The sequence below is a fragment of the Oreochromis niloticus genome, linkage group LG3 (genome assembly GCF_001858045.2).
Source record: "Oreochromis niloticus isolate F11D_XX linkage group LG3, O_niloticus_UMD_NMBU, whole genome shotgun sequence".
In the NCBI taxonomy this organism is placed as follows: domain Eukaryota; kingdom Metazoa; phylum Chordata; class Actinopteri; order Cichliformes; family Cichlidae; genus Oreochromis; species Oreochromis niloticus.
In genome coordinates this window covers 76,280,472-76,298,287 of record NC_031967.2, presented here as the reverse complement: position 1 = coordinate 76,298,287, position 17,816 = coordinate 76,280,472, and the positions used below count along the sequence as shown (strand labels likewise).

The 17,816-nt window shown below is 42.2% G+C and overlaps 1 protein-coding gene and 2 long non-coding RNA genes across 3 annotated transcripts; 1 reads left to right on the top strand and 2 right to left on the bottom strand.

Annotated features, from left to right (window-relative positions):
* Positions 1-6,332: 6,332 nt before the first annotated feature.
* Positions 6,333-16,980, top strand: LOC100710359 (serrate RNA effector molecule homolog). Its single transcript, XM_005462825.4, has 20 exons — positions 6,333-6,477; positions 8,511-8,633; positions 9,355-9,465; positions 9,553-9,696; positions 9,783-9,843; positions 9,929-10,226; positions 11,916-12,145; positions 12,362-12,478; positions 12,559-12,691; positions 12,785-12,912; positions 13,469-13,530; positions 14,001-14,079; positions 14,186-14,350; positions 14,491-14,661; positions 14,741-14,894; positions 15,221-15,333; positions 15,913-16,144; positions 16,229-16,330; positions 16,454-16,568; positions 16,654-16,980. The coding sequence occupies exons 2-20, from the start codon at positions 8,515-8,517 to the stop codon at positions 16,727-16,729; spliced, it is 2,610 nt and encodes an 869-aa protein (XP_005462882.1). The 5' UTR covers positions 6,333-6,477; positions 8,511-8,514; the 3' UTR covers positions 16,730-16,980.
* On the bottom strand, positions 7,255-8,531 carry LOC112846196 (uncharacterized). Its single transcript, XR_003219050.1, has 2 exons — positions 7,797-8,531; positions 7,255-7,693 (listed from the first exon to the last, which is right to left on the bottom strand). It is a non-coding gene; the product is annotated as an uncharacterized LOC112846196 (long non-coding RNA).
* LOC112846195 (uncharacterized) lies at positions 9,829-10,672 on the bottom strand. The gene is made up of 2 exons (XR_003219049.1): positions 10,523-10,672; positions 9,829-10,231 (listed from the first exon to the last, which is right to left on the bottom strand). It is a non-coding gene; the product is annotated as an uncharacterized LOC112846195 (long non-coding RNA).
* Positions 16,981-17,816: the final 836 nt, after the last annotated feature.

Sequence of the window (17,816 nt, the reverse complement as noted above, 5' to 3'; positions counted from 1 at the left end):
CTCTACATAAACTATATATTTTTGACTCTTTCATCTCTTTGTGTGGGGTAAGCCACACAAGTGATTGACACAACAGTAGGACTGTCTTTTATGTTTATCTATATGGAAGCTCTGGTTAGCCTCCATATAGTATGACTATTTAAATGGATGCATTTTTTTTTTTTGTAAATTTGTCACTTTTTTTAAATGTTTTCTTTCTACTTTAATTCTTTCATTATGTTATCCCTCTGTTCAGCACTTTGGCCGACACTTGATGTCTTTTAAATGTGCTATATAAATAAAGATGACTTGACTTGACTTTTTCAGTGATTTGTCCAAGAGGCCAGTTTCCACAATACAAAAAAACCCCTTTATTTTATTTGTCTCAGGAGGACTTTCCATTCTTCCTCCCCACTCCAGAGAATACCACTTTGTGAACGAGATGATGACCTGGACCGAAGCTCAGAGTTACTGCAGAGAACACTTCACTGACTTGGTCACCATCTACAACAGCGACATCAACCAACTGCTTCTCTCAATGACACCAAGGATTATTGATTTTGTTTGGTTAGGTCTCTATAATGATCGTTACAGCTGGAAGTGGTCCATGGAGGAAAAACCTTTTTATGTTGGCAGTACACATGAATTTCTGATCTGGGCTAACGGCCAACCAGACTGTGTAAAAGCAAAGGAATACTGTGTGGCTATTCAGGGACAAACACAGATGGATGATAGACCCTGTGGAGATTCTTACCCTTTCCTGTGTTACAATGGTAGGAAAATAGTTTGTTACCCTAGTTATCCTACAATTTTATGAGATTCAAAATGTGCGTGTTTTAAAATTCATCCTTTTTTTTTTTTTTTTTTTAAATCTTTCACAGCCCAAAATTCAAGTTACATCTTAGTGATGGAGAGCCGCTCCTGGTCAGCGGCTCAGTCGTACTGCAGGACATACCACACAGACCTGACCAGTATAAGAAGCAAAGAGGAGAAATCCAACATCACGCTCACTTTGAATGGATCAGGGGTTCAGTATGTGTGGATTGGTCTCTACAGGGATCCCTGGGCCTTCTGGTCTGACAACACAACCTCCACATTCACTAACTGGGGGTCTTCTGAGCCTAATAACTACAATTCAATTCAGTACTGTGTAACAATGTATTTAATGACAGGGGAATGGGGTGATTCCACCTGTGAATTGAGATACAATTTTTTCTGTTTCACAGGTGAGGTCCAGAATGCAAACACTGTAAGATCCTGTCATCATATAAAACACTAATGTTTGTGTTTTTATATGTGGTTCATTTTTAGCAGGGAGAAAGCAAACAGTGGTGAAAATGAAGCTTCAGTCAGAGGCAGACATGCACAGCACAGAGATCCAGCAGCAGGTTTCACAGCAGGTCAGCAGTTCAGTCACACAAACTTGACACAAGTTCAAACTATGCTTCATGTTTTTCATCATCTGCACATTTTGTCCAGCTGTCAGGCCTCATGCTGTCAGAAGGACTGACAGACTTCAGGATACTTTGGAGGAAGGTGCAGAGTTACCGTGACAACCAGTTGAAGAATCAGGATGGGGACGGTGGCTGCAAAACTGAAGTCTGACTGGACTGAACCACTTCATGTGTGAAGTTAATAACATGCTGTGCTGAGCTGTCTCATCCTTTAAATCTTTCAATATTTCAGAGTGTAAAGTTCCACCAACAGCTCATTTGTTCAGCTGCAGTTGTAGTTTGGTAGAAATTCTTTAATCAGAGGTCCACTCACTAGTTTTCCTGATAGGCTCTAGTCTCTTGTTTTGTTCTGCAGTGTCTCTTTTTAAAGCTTTGACACCATCTTTCTGCTTCTGCTTTGACTGTTTGATAACCATAAAAATATCAGCCATAAATGGGACGATAAGAGCCTCAAACTTTACCTGATTTCAAATTTGATCAGGATACCGGCTGTAATGCATTCTGGATGTCCTCGTATCTCTAAGTTTAACTCCAATTTAACTTTAGTGGCTGGGAGCCAACTCTAACATGGTCATAGTTATTCTTATGATATTAGTTTTTGCCTTTTACTTTTTCCTAGTGTAGTGGAAACAGGAAGGTTGATCACCACACATGACAAGAAACCTGACTGAAAACTCTAGAGAAAGTTATATAAAAAGATCTGTATCTTTAGTTAAACTGGTATTTGGAAGTAAGTCATACATTAGTGATGTGAATATTATATAATTATAATCAATGATAGTAAAATGTCCAATCCCAATGTTCCTACTCCGGTACGGAAGCTCAAAGGTGTCCTAGAGTGAAACTGAAGGAGCCTGAGATCTCTCGTAAAAGTTCTCTTGAAAATGAACTCTGTATGTCTGCAAGAAGTACCTACAGTTTGTTGTACTATGATTTTTACCACAGGTTAACCGGGGCACCAATTCAAACACAAGAAAAATATAAAATAATAGTAGCATGTAGGTAAGCAGAGTTGGGATTGGGCTGTAGGAAAATAATCCGTGAACATTATATAAAATGTATTACTGTACCTCAAAGGTAATCAATAAAATTAGAGTATCTACTGTTTTTTGTTTTGTTTTGTTGTTTTGTCTTCAAAGTAAATGTTTTCATCTTATACTGTACTGCACATGACAGAAAAGCTTTTTTGCACTTTGAGAGGGAAAATGCACAATACTAATGTCCTTACTCACATACAGCTGTTCACATGTCCAGCTGTGAGGTGTTTGAGAGACGGTTCATCCAAAGACAAAATATATGTGAGAAATTCCTGATCTGTCCACAACCTCTCCAACAAACAGGAACGAGTAGGCAGAGACGATACAAACACATCTTTTTAAAAATCATGTAATGCTCTAAATCAACTTACCTCAAAATGTATAAAGGATATAAACATCTACAGCAATATTATGCAGCAAACACAGCAGTACTATCAATCCAAAATACTCCATGTCTCATATAACTGAAGAAAAAAAAATGGCATTTACTTCCAGGTACATTCTGGTGCTGATACTTCAGGTTTTTGTCCTTTATACCTCTTCCTTGAAGGGAATGAGTCATTATACATGGTCCAACTGTGTGTAAATTGTGCTTCATTTGTATAGTTTACGCTTCATATTTTAACTGCAGGAATCAGGAAAAAAGTTAGATACACCGAATATTAGTTCCTGGTTCCACCACTTGGCCGGCGGTGAGACTGTTGCTGCAGCTGTTGGCGCTGATGTCAGAAGGAAGTGAATCTATCTATTTCAGATTAAATGTTGTGTGAGTAAGACTAAAAACACACCTTCACATAATAAAAGTATTTCCTCTGCCTCTGTAATGAGTAAATAAGTGCTAGCAGGATATTGTATGGAATGAGAGGAACTAAATGTAAGGCAGAATTTAGTTAAAAAAACAGCGAGCTGTTTATTTCAGGCTGGTGAAAGTCATTAACAACAAAGTCCAAAAAGGTGAGCAAAGAGAAGGTCAATAAAGCACGAGGGAAAAGAGAAACACTTGAAATAAACCAAGAATACTTCTAGGAAACTCAGCCCAAAAGCATCATTTGCACAGTGTACTGCCAGCTACACTTCCTCATTTTAACCCTCAGCTCCAGGTTCTCTATATATAGTGAAAAGGAAGTTCAGACGTTGTGGAGCTTTAACCTCAGATGAAGAAAACTAAAAGAATGCACTTTAAACTGTCGAAGAAAAGGCAACAGTTCAAATCAGACTAAATTAGAACTTGTGATTTTCGACTACATTGAACCCTAAAATGTATCTTCTTTGTCATGTCATATTATGTTGTAATTTCATTGGCTGTCAGAAACTGCTAGACGTACATGATCCTCTGTTGGTTGAGTCTATGTGCGTCAGCATGCATCATAGCATGCGTCAGAGAGTAGTTTAAATGTGACTTTATGTTGCACTCCAGCTGAAATAAAGAAAAGATGTCAAAGGCAACCACACAACTGTTTCTTCTCTCATCTTTTTTACGCCTCTTTCCTCTGAAGGTAAAATGTGTGTGAATATACTTTGACAAGATGTAGTGTAAACTGTTATTGATGCATCTCGGCTCTTTCTTTATACTTGCACAAAAAACGTTGACTTCCTGGTTCTTTTAGATTCGTGTAATCTGTTTCATTTGTTGTGCCGTAAACTTAACCAATCTGATCTGCAGCCATCGCCTCTCTTACCCCCGTGTTACATATTCACATAATCTTGTGAATATGTAGGTGGCTAATGTTTAGCTCGGTAGGAGCTTTTTTTTTGTTTGTTTGTTTGTTTATTTGTATGCTATTTTTAAGAGGACCTGTTTTTGTTGTTGTTGTTCTCTTTGTTTTTAGCCAGCAATATTTGATCGACATTTTATTTGGTCACTAAACTGCCAATTCAATTCAATTTATTTATAAAGCACCAAATCACAACAACAGTCACCTCAAGGTGCTTTATATTGTAAGGTAGACACTACAATAATACATTCAGAGAAAAACCCAACAATCATATGACCCCCTATGAGCAAGCACTTTGGCGACAGTGGGAAGGAAAAACTCCCTTTTGACAGGAAGAAACCTCCGGCAGAACCAGGCTCAGGGAGGGGCAGGGCCATCTGCTGCAGATGCAAAGACAAACAAGAAGCTCGGCTTCTAAACAACATCACCTTGAAGGTTCAACTTCTTCCTGGTGGTTAATGTGAAAGAGAAACATTTCTGTTTTTCTCATCATGATGTCAGTGAGACCTGTTTGTCATCTGCAGGTTCACCAGGAGGACAGAGCGAGCACAGAGGAGGCTAAATCAACTGCACTATCACTTTTTCTTGTGCTGCTTGTTGTTGTCGCTGCTGCCGGTGGTGGTTTTTTAATCTACAGAAACTGTAAAGGAGAACGGAGTCAGCCTCCTGCCGAGCAAGGACACGAACTGTCCTACGTCTCCTCATTCAGATGTCAGCACCTCCATCAGTGAGCTCTGTTAAGTGTAACACATATACACTAAGATATACTTTATCACTCCCTAAAGAAACAACAGTAAAGACTATTAAAAAAGAAAACCAGAGTAGAAGAAGCTCTTTTACTGGTCAGAAGGGGTCGCCACAGCTACACGTTTAGTTTCATGTGGAAAACACATGTTTGATTTGGCAAACCAAAAGGATTTGTGTCTTCACTTTGGAGAAGAAACACTCCAGAGAAACTTTAAACAAACTAGTGAAGAATCAGTATTAGAATATGATAGAAATCACTTTAAAAGAACCTGAAGATAAATAAGTAGAACTCTAAATAATATTACTTTAAAAACTGAGTAAAAAGCTAAATAAAACACAAAAGAGTGACATAAGGCTAAATTTGCCCAATGTGAGCGACTGAAATAAAACTTTATAGATCTGATCAGAAGCCATTGTTGCTTTTGTTCAGCAGTGCAGAGTATATGAGGCATTATCCACAGGAGTCGACTGAACAGTGAAATGCTGTTATGACCTGTTTATAAGTCCTCATTTCTCAGTTTGCACATCCCTGACTCCTCTTCCTCCCTCTCATTAGAGACGAGAGCTAAATAGCTGAGGAAGAAACAGGAAGGAGAGACAACAGATTTTGATCACACTGAGAAATCCTCTGCTCAAAGCTACACTATAAAAGCGATGTCTGGATTTATGATCTAAGATGTTTGGATGCTCATGACATTTTTTTGCATTAAATATGTTTTTATCATCACTTTAAAGACAGAGAAAAGGTATAGGAGTTGCATTACACATTCACTAGAATGCATTATATTTGATTTCTCATTTAAAAAGACTTTAGAGCGCTGTCTTCTTGATCAATGTGACAGTAAAATGTTGACTTTCATTTCACGTTATTGTCTCATGTGCTATTGTATACATGTGTTTCTAATACACATATGTTTGTTTATCTATTTACCAAATCTATATTACTGTGTACTGTAAATAAATTCACATCATGGCAGTGTGACCGGTATCAGAGTGTCTTTCACTAGCTGATGGAAACAGTGACGAGCTGTTTTTTCATTTTAAACATCATAGTCAGTGTTCACGTGACTCAAACTTGGGCTGGGATGTCATCCATCAGGAATGATGGTTTGTTTTTATCTCTTAAACTCAGTTGATCTCAGTGAGGTTCTTGGAGATTTGGATAGAAAGGGGTGACATGTTGCAGGAAAGCAGAAAATGTCATAATGTTGGAGTATTTTAAAAACTTTAAATATTGTGCTGTTTAAATTTTAACTGAAGTTCAATGGCAAAGCTGGCCAAATACAATTCTCGCGGAAAACGAAGAAGAGTTCTCAGCTTCCCAGAAGTGAAGATAAAACGCCACTATCCCCTTATTTCAACGAGTGTGTGTATTTACCCAGTCTGACCTCGAGGCGGCGCATTTTCATTGGACAGACGAGCGGTAGTGACAGGAAGCGGAAGTGTCGTTGGATCATTGTGCTCTTGGAGCTGGCGGCGGGATAACTGTACGGCTGCTGGTAACTGTGACGGGCTTGTTTCTGAGTTTAAAAAACCAAATCTCAGGTAAGAAAAAACACCTTAAACTCCAAAATACGCGCAGATAAAGCAGCGGGGCCTAAGCGGAGGGATACACCTCTGTGAACAGGCTCATCTGGCTCCGTGCTAATGGGCTAATTAGCCGCTGTTAGCTTCGTTAGCTGTGAAATGCTAACTGCTGCTAATGGTAGCGTTTGATTTGTCTTAGTGAAAACTTTTAAACCCTTAATGTTTGCGTCTCCTAACGATCTGGGGCTGCCGGGAGTTTGCGCTGAGCCTGTCCTTAAATTAAAAGATTTTAAGGAACTCAAGGACAGAAGCTAGCAGGCTAATTAGCAGCCAATGTATCAGTGAGGAGTCACATAAACAAACAGAGTTTATAATAAATATTTCAAGAAAAACTGAAAGAGCAGCGATGTTTAAGCTTATACACACTGCTGCTTATGTGCTTTTATATTAGCAGAAGTGGAGGACGGCATAAGTTATTATTGTTAAGCAGCGGCGTTTCAGCTAAGGATGTTTATTTCCTCAGTAATGGTAATTTTCCTATCTCAGTTTTTCTATGAGAGCAACAGACCGGTCAGGCTCTGGTTTGTCATTCAAGATCTCCTGCACGTCTCACGAAAATTTGTAAAACCTGAATCTAAAGTAAGAGCATTAAACCTTGAACTTCTTAGAATTCTACACAACATGAGTTGCATGAAAAGCACGTCAGTGAGTGAAGTAAACATATCAACACAGAAGCGGAGTTGTAGTTAATATTTATAACAACTTATAACAGTTTCTTTGTTTGTTTATTTAAACAAGCCCAGTGAAGGGGTTAGTGCGAGCAAGACTATTTGTCTGCGTGAAAGAGAGGAGACAAGTACTGAGGTATTTGACCAAGAGGCAGTGGAGATTTATGAGGGTGGGGGTGATATGGTCCCAGAGTTTAGTGCATCTCATGACAGCGGAGTTCTGGATATGATGGAGTCTGTCCAGTGCTTTGCTGGAGATTCAGAATATGGATGAGGGTCTAATACAGAGTCAATGAGTGGTGGCCAAAGTCGAGAGACTAAACTGGATCATTAAATACAATAAAGCAAAATAGAATCCAAATATTTTCTGCTCCAATACAGCGTTCATATCTGGTGTGAAAGAAAGTTAATGCAAATATTGGAAACAAAGTGACATTCAACATCCTCATTCGACTTTGAAGGAGTAACTGTGATAAACTGAAGTGACCACCAATCAGAGTGAAGAACTGTTGATTGACATAACGTGGTTGTAAATACACTCACTATGTTACATGACAATCAGTTGGATTCTTTACTGTTATTGGTAGAGCTCATTTGTCAGTCCCTCACCTGAAAGTTTACCATGGGTCCCGCCCACTTCCCATCACCTATAGTTATTTTTCCCCTAATTTCCGGGTTCCGGACAGACTCTTCCTCGCTGATGAACACAGTCAGGAACCGTCACAGCAGATGACAAAGTAGATCAAAAATCTTCATTCCTGATGTGAAAAATAAAACACAGTTCCTCTCAGTGGGGATGGTTTAGCACAGTCAGTGTGTTTATTACCTGCAGCAGGAGGTATTAGGCTACACCCCTTTCACACTCTCTCACACACACACACACACACACACACACACACACACACACCCCCTTAAGGAGTCAGTGTGGGTTTAGGCGCTTAGAGCGTTAAATCTGCAGGCAGGAGGTGATGGGAGTCAATCTAGTGTGGGAGATTTGTGCTTCTCTTGGTCCTGCGTTGGTGTAAATTTATTGAATCTACAGGTTTTTCAGTTGCCACCTTCAGCCTCACAGAGCTGTGCTCCATCTGTTAATGTGCATTAATTAACCGAACTCCGATAATTCTCTGAATTTAAGGTTTATTTTGACAGTTTGAACAATTTTTTTTTATTTTATTTTTTTATTTTTTTATTTAAACACCTTCATACTTGGTGATTTACAGAAAGATCTAGTAAAGTTTTTCCCCCCCAAATATTTAAACTTATGATTTAAAGTTGCTGAATGATGCAGAAAGAATCCCTGATAATATCTGTTTGCTCCTTTAGACCAATGGGAGACAGTGACGACGATTTGGATCGGAGGCGGCGGGACAAGTTCAGGCGAGAACGCAGCGACATGGAAAGGTCACGAGAGCGCGAGGAGAGAAGGAGAGACGACTGGCCCGACAGGTGGGAGCTGGAGATTATTCTGATCGTTAAGTTAATCGTTTTTAATCCGGAGTGAAAGATCAGACTAGCTGACGCGTCTGACAGTCAGAAAACTGAGTTCAGACTAAACCTACAGAGGCTCATTTACTGCATCAAACTGCTGCAGAACTACTGTCACAGAGGGAGCTGCTGCCATCTAGTAGCCTAGCTGCCAGAGGAGTTTAAAGTATGGCACCAACATGTGAGTACAGCTCTCCTAACCCTGCCTGACAAGTCACACAAATTCCTGCGGATTTACCCAACACTGGAAATAGATTTGGTCAACTTTACTGTTATGACATGACATTAATGTGAAAAAAAAAAAAAAAAAATAATACGACCAGAACTATTCTGGCTCAAACTAGAAATGTCCAAGTCAATAAAATGTTAGATTTTGGTGTGACAGTTCATTTATGCTCGCTCTGTAAACTCATGGTAACTTGCATTCGGTTTAACATTGAAAAGTTTCCAACACAGTTGTATTATTTATGCATGCAGTACTTATCTCTAATCACATCTGACACATTTGTTGCAGAGTTCATACAGTTTGTTATCCAGCTGTAAACATCTGTCCTAACATTAGCGTATGAATGAGACATGTTATTGGAAACTGAGTCGTCAGGATTTATTATGGCTGAAGAAAGTCGCCGACTTCATCCCGACAGGTTTGTCCGCTGTGTGACGTCAGCTCTGTTTGTTTCAGGGACTGGGACCGTGGCCGTGAGCGGAGGCGGGACTATGACCGCGGCCGCAGAGAGAGGTTTTCTCCACCCAGACACATCAGCCCTCAGCACAAACGCATGAGGAGAGAATGGTGAGGCCTGTGTGAGAGAAGCAGCTGCAGACTTTAGGTTCTCCTGCATGTTCCAGCTGTGATTAATAATCCTTGTTTCACCCTTAGGGATGACCACAGGGGGGAGCCGTACCGCTACGACCTGCCGTATGGAGGAGGCGGGGCTCCATTTCCAGGGGCGGGGCCTCAGGGCTGGCACCCAGACTTTCCTCACCTTCATCCACATCATGGAGGCCACCCTCTACAGGGCAGGTGAGCTCAGTCAGATGCATTTCTGCCCCCTAGTGGCTCCAACAGTTTTCACATGGATTATTTATTACCTGAGTTTTGTGTCTCAGGTTGGGGATGGTGGATCCAGACCTCCCTCCTCCCGGTCCTCCTACCATGAGGAGCTTTAAGGTGGGTCTCTGATTTAAAAAAATAAGGAGGCATCAAAGCGTCTGTTTGGCGAGGTTATGACATCACGTCTGTGACGCGTTTGCAGGAATTCCTGTTGAACATGGAGGACAGCGTGGACGAGACGGAGGCCGTGAAGCGCTACAACCAGTACAAGCTAGACTTCAGGCGGCAGCAGCTGCAGGACTTCTTCCTCCAGCACAAAGAGCAGGAGTGGTTCCGCTCCAAGTACCACCCCGATGACATCACCACGAGGAAGGCAGAGTCTCTGGCTGCCCTCAAAACCCGACTCGGCGTCTTCCTCTTCCTCATGGACAACAACTGGCTGGACAACGTATCGCTCGACATGGACCACGCCCCTGCCATCATTAAACTCCTCGATGCAGGTAAACTGGACAGGAAGTGAAGTGAGACAGGGTTTGTGTGTAATGAATAGGGCTGCACGATATTAGGAAAACCTGCGATGTGTGTTTTGGAGGAAGGAAGCCTCGGGGTTTAAGTAGTCATCATCATGGGCTCATCCGATTAGAATGAGAATAAGCAGTCATCAATCATTTGCAGGTTTTGTCGTTTTATTGGTAAAGGAAAGACACACATGGACTGCTATCTCTAAAAAGGACATAGTATGATTTAAGTAACTCAAAATGATACATGAACTCAGGAGACTCAAACAGAAACTCACCTCAGCTGCCGCCCCATGTGGGAGTGAAGAAAGAGTGAAGGGTAAGTGAGTGCAGTCCTTATATAACGAGTGACAGGTGATTGCAATTAAAGCCAAGCACCACACCCAATCAAAGGTGAGGAAAAGAAACAAGGTGCATCTGGTGAAGTGAATGTGCTGAAAGGTGAGCCTTTACAACAATGTGCGATAACTGTGATCAATATTGTGATAACGATATGACTTGCGATAAAATAAATAGCAAAACAAAAAAACCCCCGAATATATAATTTCTGTTTTACTGCAACAGTTTTAGTTAAAGAAAGCTGCTGTATTAGCAGTGTAACAACAAAGTGCACTTTAACATTGAAACATTGCCCCCATAAAAAATTTTCTGAGGCTTGAATTCTGAAAGACATCCTTCCCGGTCTCTATAATTAGTTTTAAATAAACACAACTTAAATTATACTGCAAATTATCTCAATGCAGTTGTTCATCATTTTTCCACTCACCAAGTAGTTATGGTGTAAGTCAGAACTGGAGAGGAAACTTTACTGTAGTGCTTGCATAGTTTTCAGCTTGGCTCAGTTCAAACATGACGGTCTTGCTGCATGTTTCGTACATTTGTGGAATGGCGACATGGGAAAAGTAGTTTCGTGAGGGGATGCGGTATCTCTGGTCCACTTTATGTATCAGACTGTCTGAAGCCCTCCTCACTAACTGTATTTATAGGCATCATGTCATTAGCCAAAAAATGGGTAATGGCCTCTGTTATTTCTTTGTACCGCTTCGACGTTTTCTCATAAGGAGTTCCACTTGAAAAACTCTGATACAGAGACGGCTGTTGGACTGCTGTGCTCTTTGTCTTAACATTAGCAACCTTTGTTTGGCTAGCCCTATCTTTCTGGAAGTCTTCAAACAGTTCTCTGTGGTTGTATTGAAGATGATGGTGGAGATTAGTCGTGTTTCCCCTGGTGGTTGCCACGAGTGTTCGGCAAGTTTTGCAGAGTACCTGTGTTTGGAGAACGTCGTCTTTATCAAATCCAAAGTACCTCCAAATAAGCGAGGTACTATTTTTTTATTTTTTTTAGCCACGAGTTCATAGTCAGTAGCGTACTCTGACTTGTTGCTGCAGCGTTGTTCGCTCCCCACCTACGTAGGAGGCGGGCCTCTAATCCATTTGATTGGTTAATGCCGTGAAGGGCTCTATTCGACTGGTCAAATGTGTAAAGGGGCTTTTTTGATTGGTAAATTCTTTAAAGCACGTGCGTAAACATTTTAAGGTACCCAATTATCGCAGTTTACGCCGTGTTTTGCAATGGGCCCATCGCACAGGCTGATATCGCGATGACAATAAATTTTCGATTTATTGTGCAGGCCTAGTAATGAAGTCTTTAACCTGTGTGTCTCTGTGCAGCTGTGATAAAGATGGAGGGAGGAACCGACTTTGACCTGCAGGTCCTCGAGGTTCAGGCGAATGCAGCAGGAGCCGGTGGAGATACGAGCGGAGGAGGAGGTGTAGGCGAGAACAGTCAGGCAGATGCCAGCGGAGGAAGTGTGGGCGGTCAGACCAGCTCAGAGGCGACTGTAACTCAGATGAAGGAGACGGCGAGCGGTGACGCGGGCGATAACAAAGAAACAGAGAAGGTGACGTCTTCGAATATCCTCAGTTTACTGAACTGGACCCGGTCTCTTCCTGGCTGGGTCACATGACTTTGAATTATTGAATTATTAACTACTGTAGAGAAGAAACAGGTCACGGGTTGAGTGACAGTCTGTTCAGTGTTAAGTTAAATAATCACATCCTGACACACAACGGCGTTCAGACTGACCTTAACCATCGTATTTTCTTTCCTCTCTCAGGAGTCAGCCGACGCCAAGCGTAACGGGAAGAAGGAGAAGGACGACGACGAGGAGGAGGAGGAAGAGGAGAAGAAAGAAGAAGAAGAAGACGAGGAAGAAGAGAAGAAGACCAAGAAAGTGAGTCGTTTGTCTTTTGTCACTGATGCTGATGTTCCTTAATGTTACATCACATTGTTAATCCCTCATCTTCCTCTCAGGGCAGGAAGAGGAAACGCAGCCTCTCAGCTGACAGCGGCGAGGGCAGTGCCTCCGACTCGGACTCCTCCCACTCTGATGGAGAGAAGGATGAGGACGAGGAGAAGGAGGAAGAGGAGGACGACGGAGAGGATGGTATTTATTTTAAACTTTTTTTTTTTTTTGAACACTGAAATGTTGAAACACTTCTCAGACTTTAGTCTGAAGTGTTTTGCTGGTTTGTTTCAGAGCGTCGTAAAGAGCGAGGGAAAGAGAGGGAGAAGGAGGCTCCACCCAAGCCCCGCCCCCTCCACCTCACCACCTCCCTATTCATCAGAAGCATCCCGCCAGAGGTGTCCAAGGATGAGATCACAGCTGTAAGAAAACATGCCTTTACAGCTTAGGGTGAAGCAGTTGTTGCTAAGCTCAGACTAACTGGTGGACATCTGAGGAACTGCAGCTCATTTTTCAATCCTATAGGTTGACACTGTTTAGGTTCCTCCCTCCAGAGAGTAGGACGTTATTAAATAAGTTTGGACAAGTAAATAATGACAAACCAACAAAGGAAGAAGGTTTTTAATTATAGTCGGAATTCAGCAAGAAAAATTAGGTTGTTTTTAATGAACTCTGTGATGTGTTCATGCTCCCTGGGAGAAAGCTGTCTCTGCTTGACTGCTGACTATTTAAAACTGAGTTAATTTAAATGCTGCCCTGCATAAAAAAACAGTGCAGAACTATGAAATACTGCACAATGAACTGGTTTATTTGTTTTTTAACTTAGAAGTAGTTCAGAGTAAAATATAATTTTTACCCAGAACATTTTAGCTCAACACTTTGGTTTTCAAGCTGAAAGCTCTGATTTTGACTTAAAGTTAGTACACACACCTGTGCACATCACCTGGCTCTCTGCTAATCTGCTGCATGTGTTTGCAGCTGTGTCGCAGATACCCAGGCTTCCTGCGGGTGGCGCTGTCGGACCCTCAGCCCGAGAGGAGGTGAGAACAGAAAAATGCAGTCGTAACACCTGCATTAGCTCCTCCCAGGTTCTTCTGCCATTAAAGGACTAAAATGTAGCAGATTGTTTATAGTCATTTTTTAAATAAACTGATAATAAACTTGGATATGGTATGGGCTCGCCACATCGCGGTTCACCTTTTGCAGATTTCTCTGTAACTTTATATTGCGGGAATTTCAGTATATCGCAGGTTTCTAGGTTTTGGGGTTTTTAAAAAAAAAAAAAATTTTTCCAGTAAAATTAGCATTTTCTAACATGAAAATGAACAACAATATGGTCTTACCACTTAACACCACGTTGCTGATCGAGCCTGTGGATCGAGGCATATTTGTGTGCTTCATCTAAGAACTGCCCTGCACCACGTTTCTTTTTTTTATTGAGTGGTTTTAAAAGCATGGATTTGGAAGCGTTCCTCTTTAAACTGAGCTTCAGTGAATGTTTGTGCTTCAGGTTCTTCAGGCGCTGCTGGGTGACCTTTGACCGCAGCGTGAACATCAAGGAGACGTGCTGGAACCTGCAGAACATCCGGGTACACACACACACACACACACACACACGCTCTCTCTCACCCACACACACACACACACGCACTGGTGTGTCATGGGTGATTAAAACCTTCTCCATGCTTTCTGCAGCTCAGAGACTGTGAACTCGCTCCGGTGGTGAACAGAGATCTGTGCCGGCGGGTTCGCAGCGTCAACGGTCTGACGCACCACAAACCGGTGGTGAGGAACGACATCCGACTGTCAGCCCGACTCGTCCACAGCCTGGACCAGAGAGGGGAGCTGTGGACAGAACAGGTGCAGAGTTTAAATATGCTCAGGCTCAAGGGTTCAGAGTCAGAAGCACCAATAAGTCAAACACTATCTGGGCTGATTGCCACTTCATTACCCATAAACCCCTCAGGAGTGACATCATTCCTCTGTGTGTGTGTGTGTAGATGGAGACCAACCCCATCCTGAAGAACATCACAGATTACCTGATAGAGGAAGTCAGTGCAGAGGAGGAGGAGCTCATCGGCGCCTCTGGGGGCAACACCGATGATGCCGGTGACGCCAAGGACCCTGCCTCCTCTGACGTCACCTTGGAGACAGATGATAAGCTACTGAAGGTGGGAGGAGCTTCATGTAGATCAGGCGCTGCCTGCTTCATGTAAGCATGTATTTACACTTGTGTGTGCATGTGTACAGGTGCTGGACCGCCTGCTGCTCTACCTGCGTCTGGTTCACTCTGTTGATTATTATAATTTCTGTGAGTATCCCGCCGAGGATGAGATGCCACACCGCTGCGGGCTGATCCACGTTCGAGGACCCCTGCCTGTGGGCAAGATCACTGCAACTGAGGGTACGCACACGCATACACTCTGCAGATCAGCCATTGATGGTATATTTCTAGGAAAAAAGGACGTGGTTTCCTAGAAACCAGAGACGCAGGACACATAAAGTCCTTCTCACCTGTGAATAAGACACACTTAAATGGGGTGTGTCACAGCAGCTTTTGAACCTTTATGGAAAATTGCCGCGGTATGATCTGTGACTCGAACACATCACATGTGTTTTTAGTTTATTTAATCTCAAAACACTGAGGCGTTTAGGGAACATCTGTAAACTACATCTCCAAATACACGACTGCAAAGTTGACGTTAGTGTTGCTGTGCTCTGATTGGACAGTGAGTGAACACCAGCGGATGTGCGAGGAGCGCCTGGCTCCGCTGCTCTCGCCCTCTGAGACTCTGAGTGAGGAAGAAGCGACAAGGCTGGGGAAGAAAGACCCGGAACAAGAGGTACGACACACCGCCTGCCACCAGAAAAAAAAAAGTGCTACTTCTCGTTCCTTTCACAATAAAAGCCCTTCACATTATCCAACTACTGACTTTGAGATTATTAGACGACCTCCTGAGCTGCAGCTTATTACAAAACGATTCAGATCAAGTCTTGTCTTTGATTTTACAATTTCTAATTTTGTTCTCTTAATCATTCCTCATCAAATACAAGAAAATGTTTTAGAAAAAGGAATTAAATTCTCATAATTACTCATTAAAACAAGAAAAACAGATGCAATGTTACCTTTTTATTATTATTTTGATTATTTGTGCTGTCAAAATAAAATTAAACATTGTATTGTCGGTGTGTATGTCTCGAATTTAAGTGTCGTTAATTCTGGATTGTAGTCATAATTCATTTGGCATTTCAGAAATAAAAAAAAAAAACAATAGAGATTTGCAGCCATAGAAGGAATGACCTTTTAACAGCGTACGACCTTTTCATAGAAACGACCATAAACAGAGTGTGTACATGTGAGTGTAAGACAGTTGTCCCAGTGACGAGCTCTCCTCCCTCCTCTGTGTGTCTCACCTGTGCAGGTGGAGAAGTTCCTGTCGGCCAACACTCAGGAGCTCAGCAAAGACAAGTGGCTGTGTCCTCTGAGCGGGAAGAAGTTCAAGGCTCCCGAGTTTGTGCGCAAACATATTCTCAATAAGCACGGCGAGAAAGTCTCCGGTGTCCGGCAGGAAGTTGAGTTCTTCAACAACTTCCTGTTGGACGCTAAAAGACCTGCCCTGCCTGAGAACAAGCCCCTCCCACCGCCTTCACAAGGTTGTGCCCCTGGGACTCTGCTTTGCCTTCTATTCACGTTACTGTTTTTTCTTTTCTGACGTGTTTCCTTCTCTCCGCCTTTAGCCGCTCCTCCGGGTTTACCAGGATTTCCTGGACAGTCGCCGCAGCAGCAGAGCCTTCTGGGATATCCGCCTGGAGTCAGACCACCCATGCCCGGTTTCCCAGGTATATATAAACACAAACATAATAGAATTTAATTAAGTATTTAAAATGAAAAAACCTCAGCTTTGCTTTTTCAGTGCAGTGATGCAGTTGTTTAAGGTGTATATGTGTGTGTGGGTGTTTTAGGCGGTGCACTCCACCATCCACCAAACCAGTTTGGAGCTGGGCGGGGTAACTATGACAACTTCAGAGGTCATTTAGGAGGCGGCGGCGGGTTTTCTGGGAAACAGCGAAACAGCAGGTAAAGAACATGCACCGTGACAACAACACATTGGAGTGTATGAATCACATCAGTTATGTCACTGTGTGTGTTTGTGTGTTTGCAGGGGCATGCGAGGCGACCCTCGCTCCATCATCGAGTACAGAGACCTCGACGCTCCGGAGGACCTCGACTTCTTTTAAGCACCAGAAGCCCCAAGACTTTTTTTTTTTTTTTAATAAAACACTTTTTTATTCCTACATTTCCCATGATGCCGTTCATCTTCCTCATACTCTAATCTTTTTTCCTACATAGGACAGAAACTGTAGAGCTGTGTGTGGGTGCGTGCGTTGCGAGTCTGTGTGTCAGCAGGACCAGTGTTACTGTCAGTCATTAGTGATGATGATGATGATGCGTGCCACTTTTCCAATAAAGACCAGTACTGAAGGACTGATGAAGGCTCGTGTGCTGCTGTGAGAGGAGCTGCACCCTTTAAAACCTTATTTGGATGTTTCCACAGCAGACAGGCTGATGTAGCTTCAGTGGCTAAAAAGTGAAGATGTAAACACACAAACTTAAGTGAGAATTCGTGAAGTTTCTCTCTGTTGCGATGTTTACGGTTCAAACCCTTGGAAGTGCCTGTGTGCTCTTGTGTTATGTCCTAGGTCACTGGACATATCCTGGTCGCTGGACAAGGTGCAATACATGGATGATGTCCACACACAGTGACCAACAGCGCACACTCCACTAGTGCAGTTGCATAAACACAACATGCAGATTATGTGCTCAGAGCACCCTGTATGAAATAGAGAGGTGAGGCGTTACTTGAGAGCTAAAACAAAGTGGTGCTAATCTGTTGTGATCAATGTTTTCTACAGTCATTGGTTGTGATATACTAGTATGTAGTTTATTTATTATACAGTTGTGATAACTTGAATGCTTAATTATTTTGGTATAACTGAGGCATAAACATAGTCCAGTAAACAAACTCAGTATTATTGAATAAACAATACAGTCACAGTGTAATCTTATGTAGGTCAAAGTGGTTTACAAAGTCAAATATGTGTGTACACAGCTATAAAACCACAAACAGTCTTCTGTGTCAGGCTGGAAACTAAAAAATTGAAAATTTAAACTGCCTACTTTTAAATTCATGAATATTGAAAGCGATTGGTCTACAGAAGTGACAGTTTTTGTTTTCCAAGTGCAAAAATGTTCAGGGGAGAGTTGTTGATGCTTATCTCCAAATGTCCTCGGTGAAATCATAATGGCTGTGAGTCAGGCTTTGGG

What these genes read in the sequence shown, in the direction of transcription:
- LOC100710359 (XM_005462825.4), top strand. Translation starts at nt 8,515, where the DNA reads ATGGGAGACAGTGACGACGATTTGGATCGGAGGCGGCGGGACAAGTTC. An exon ending in GGAGGACGACGGAGAGGATG is followed by an intron (nt 12,692 to 12,784) that starts GTATTTATTTTA and finishes GGTTTGTTTCAG; the next exon opens with AGCGTCGTAAAGAGCGAGGG. An exon ending in CCTCCCACCGCCTTCACAAG is followed by an intron (nt 16,145 to 16,228) that starts GTTGTGCCCCTG and finishes CTCCGCCTTTAG; the next exon opens with CCGCTCCTCCGGGTTTACCA.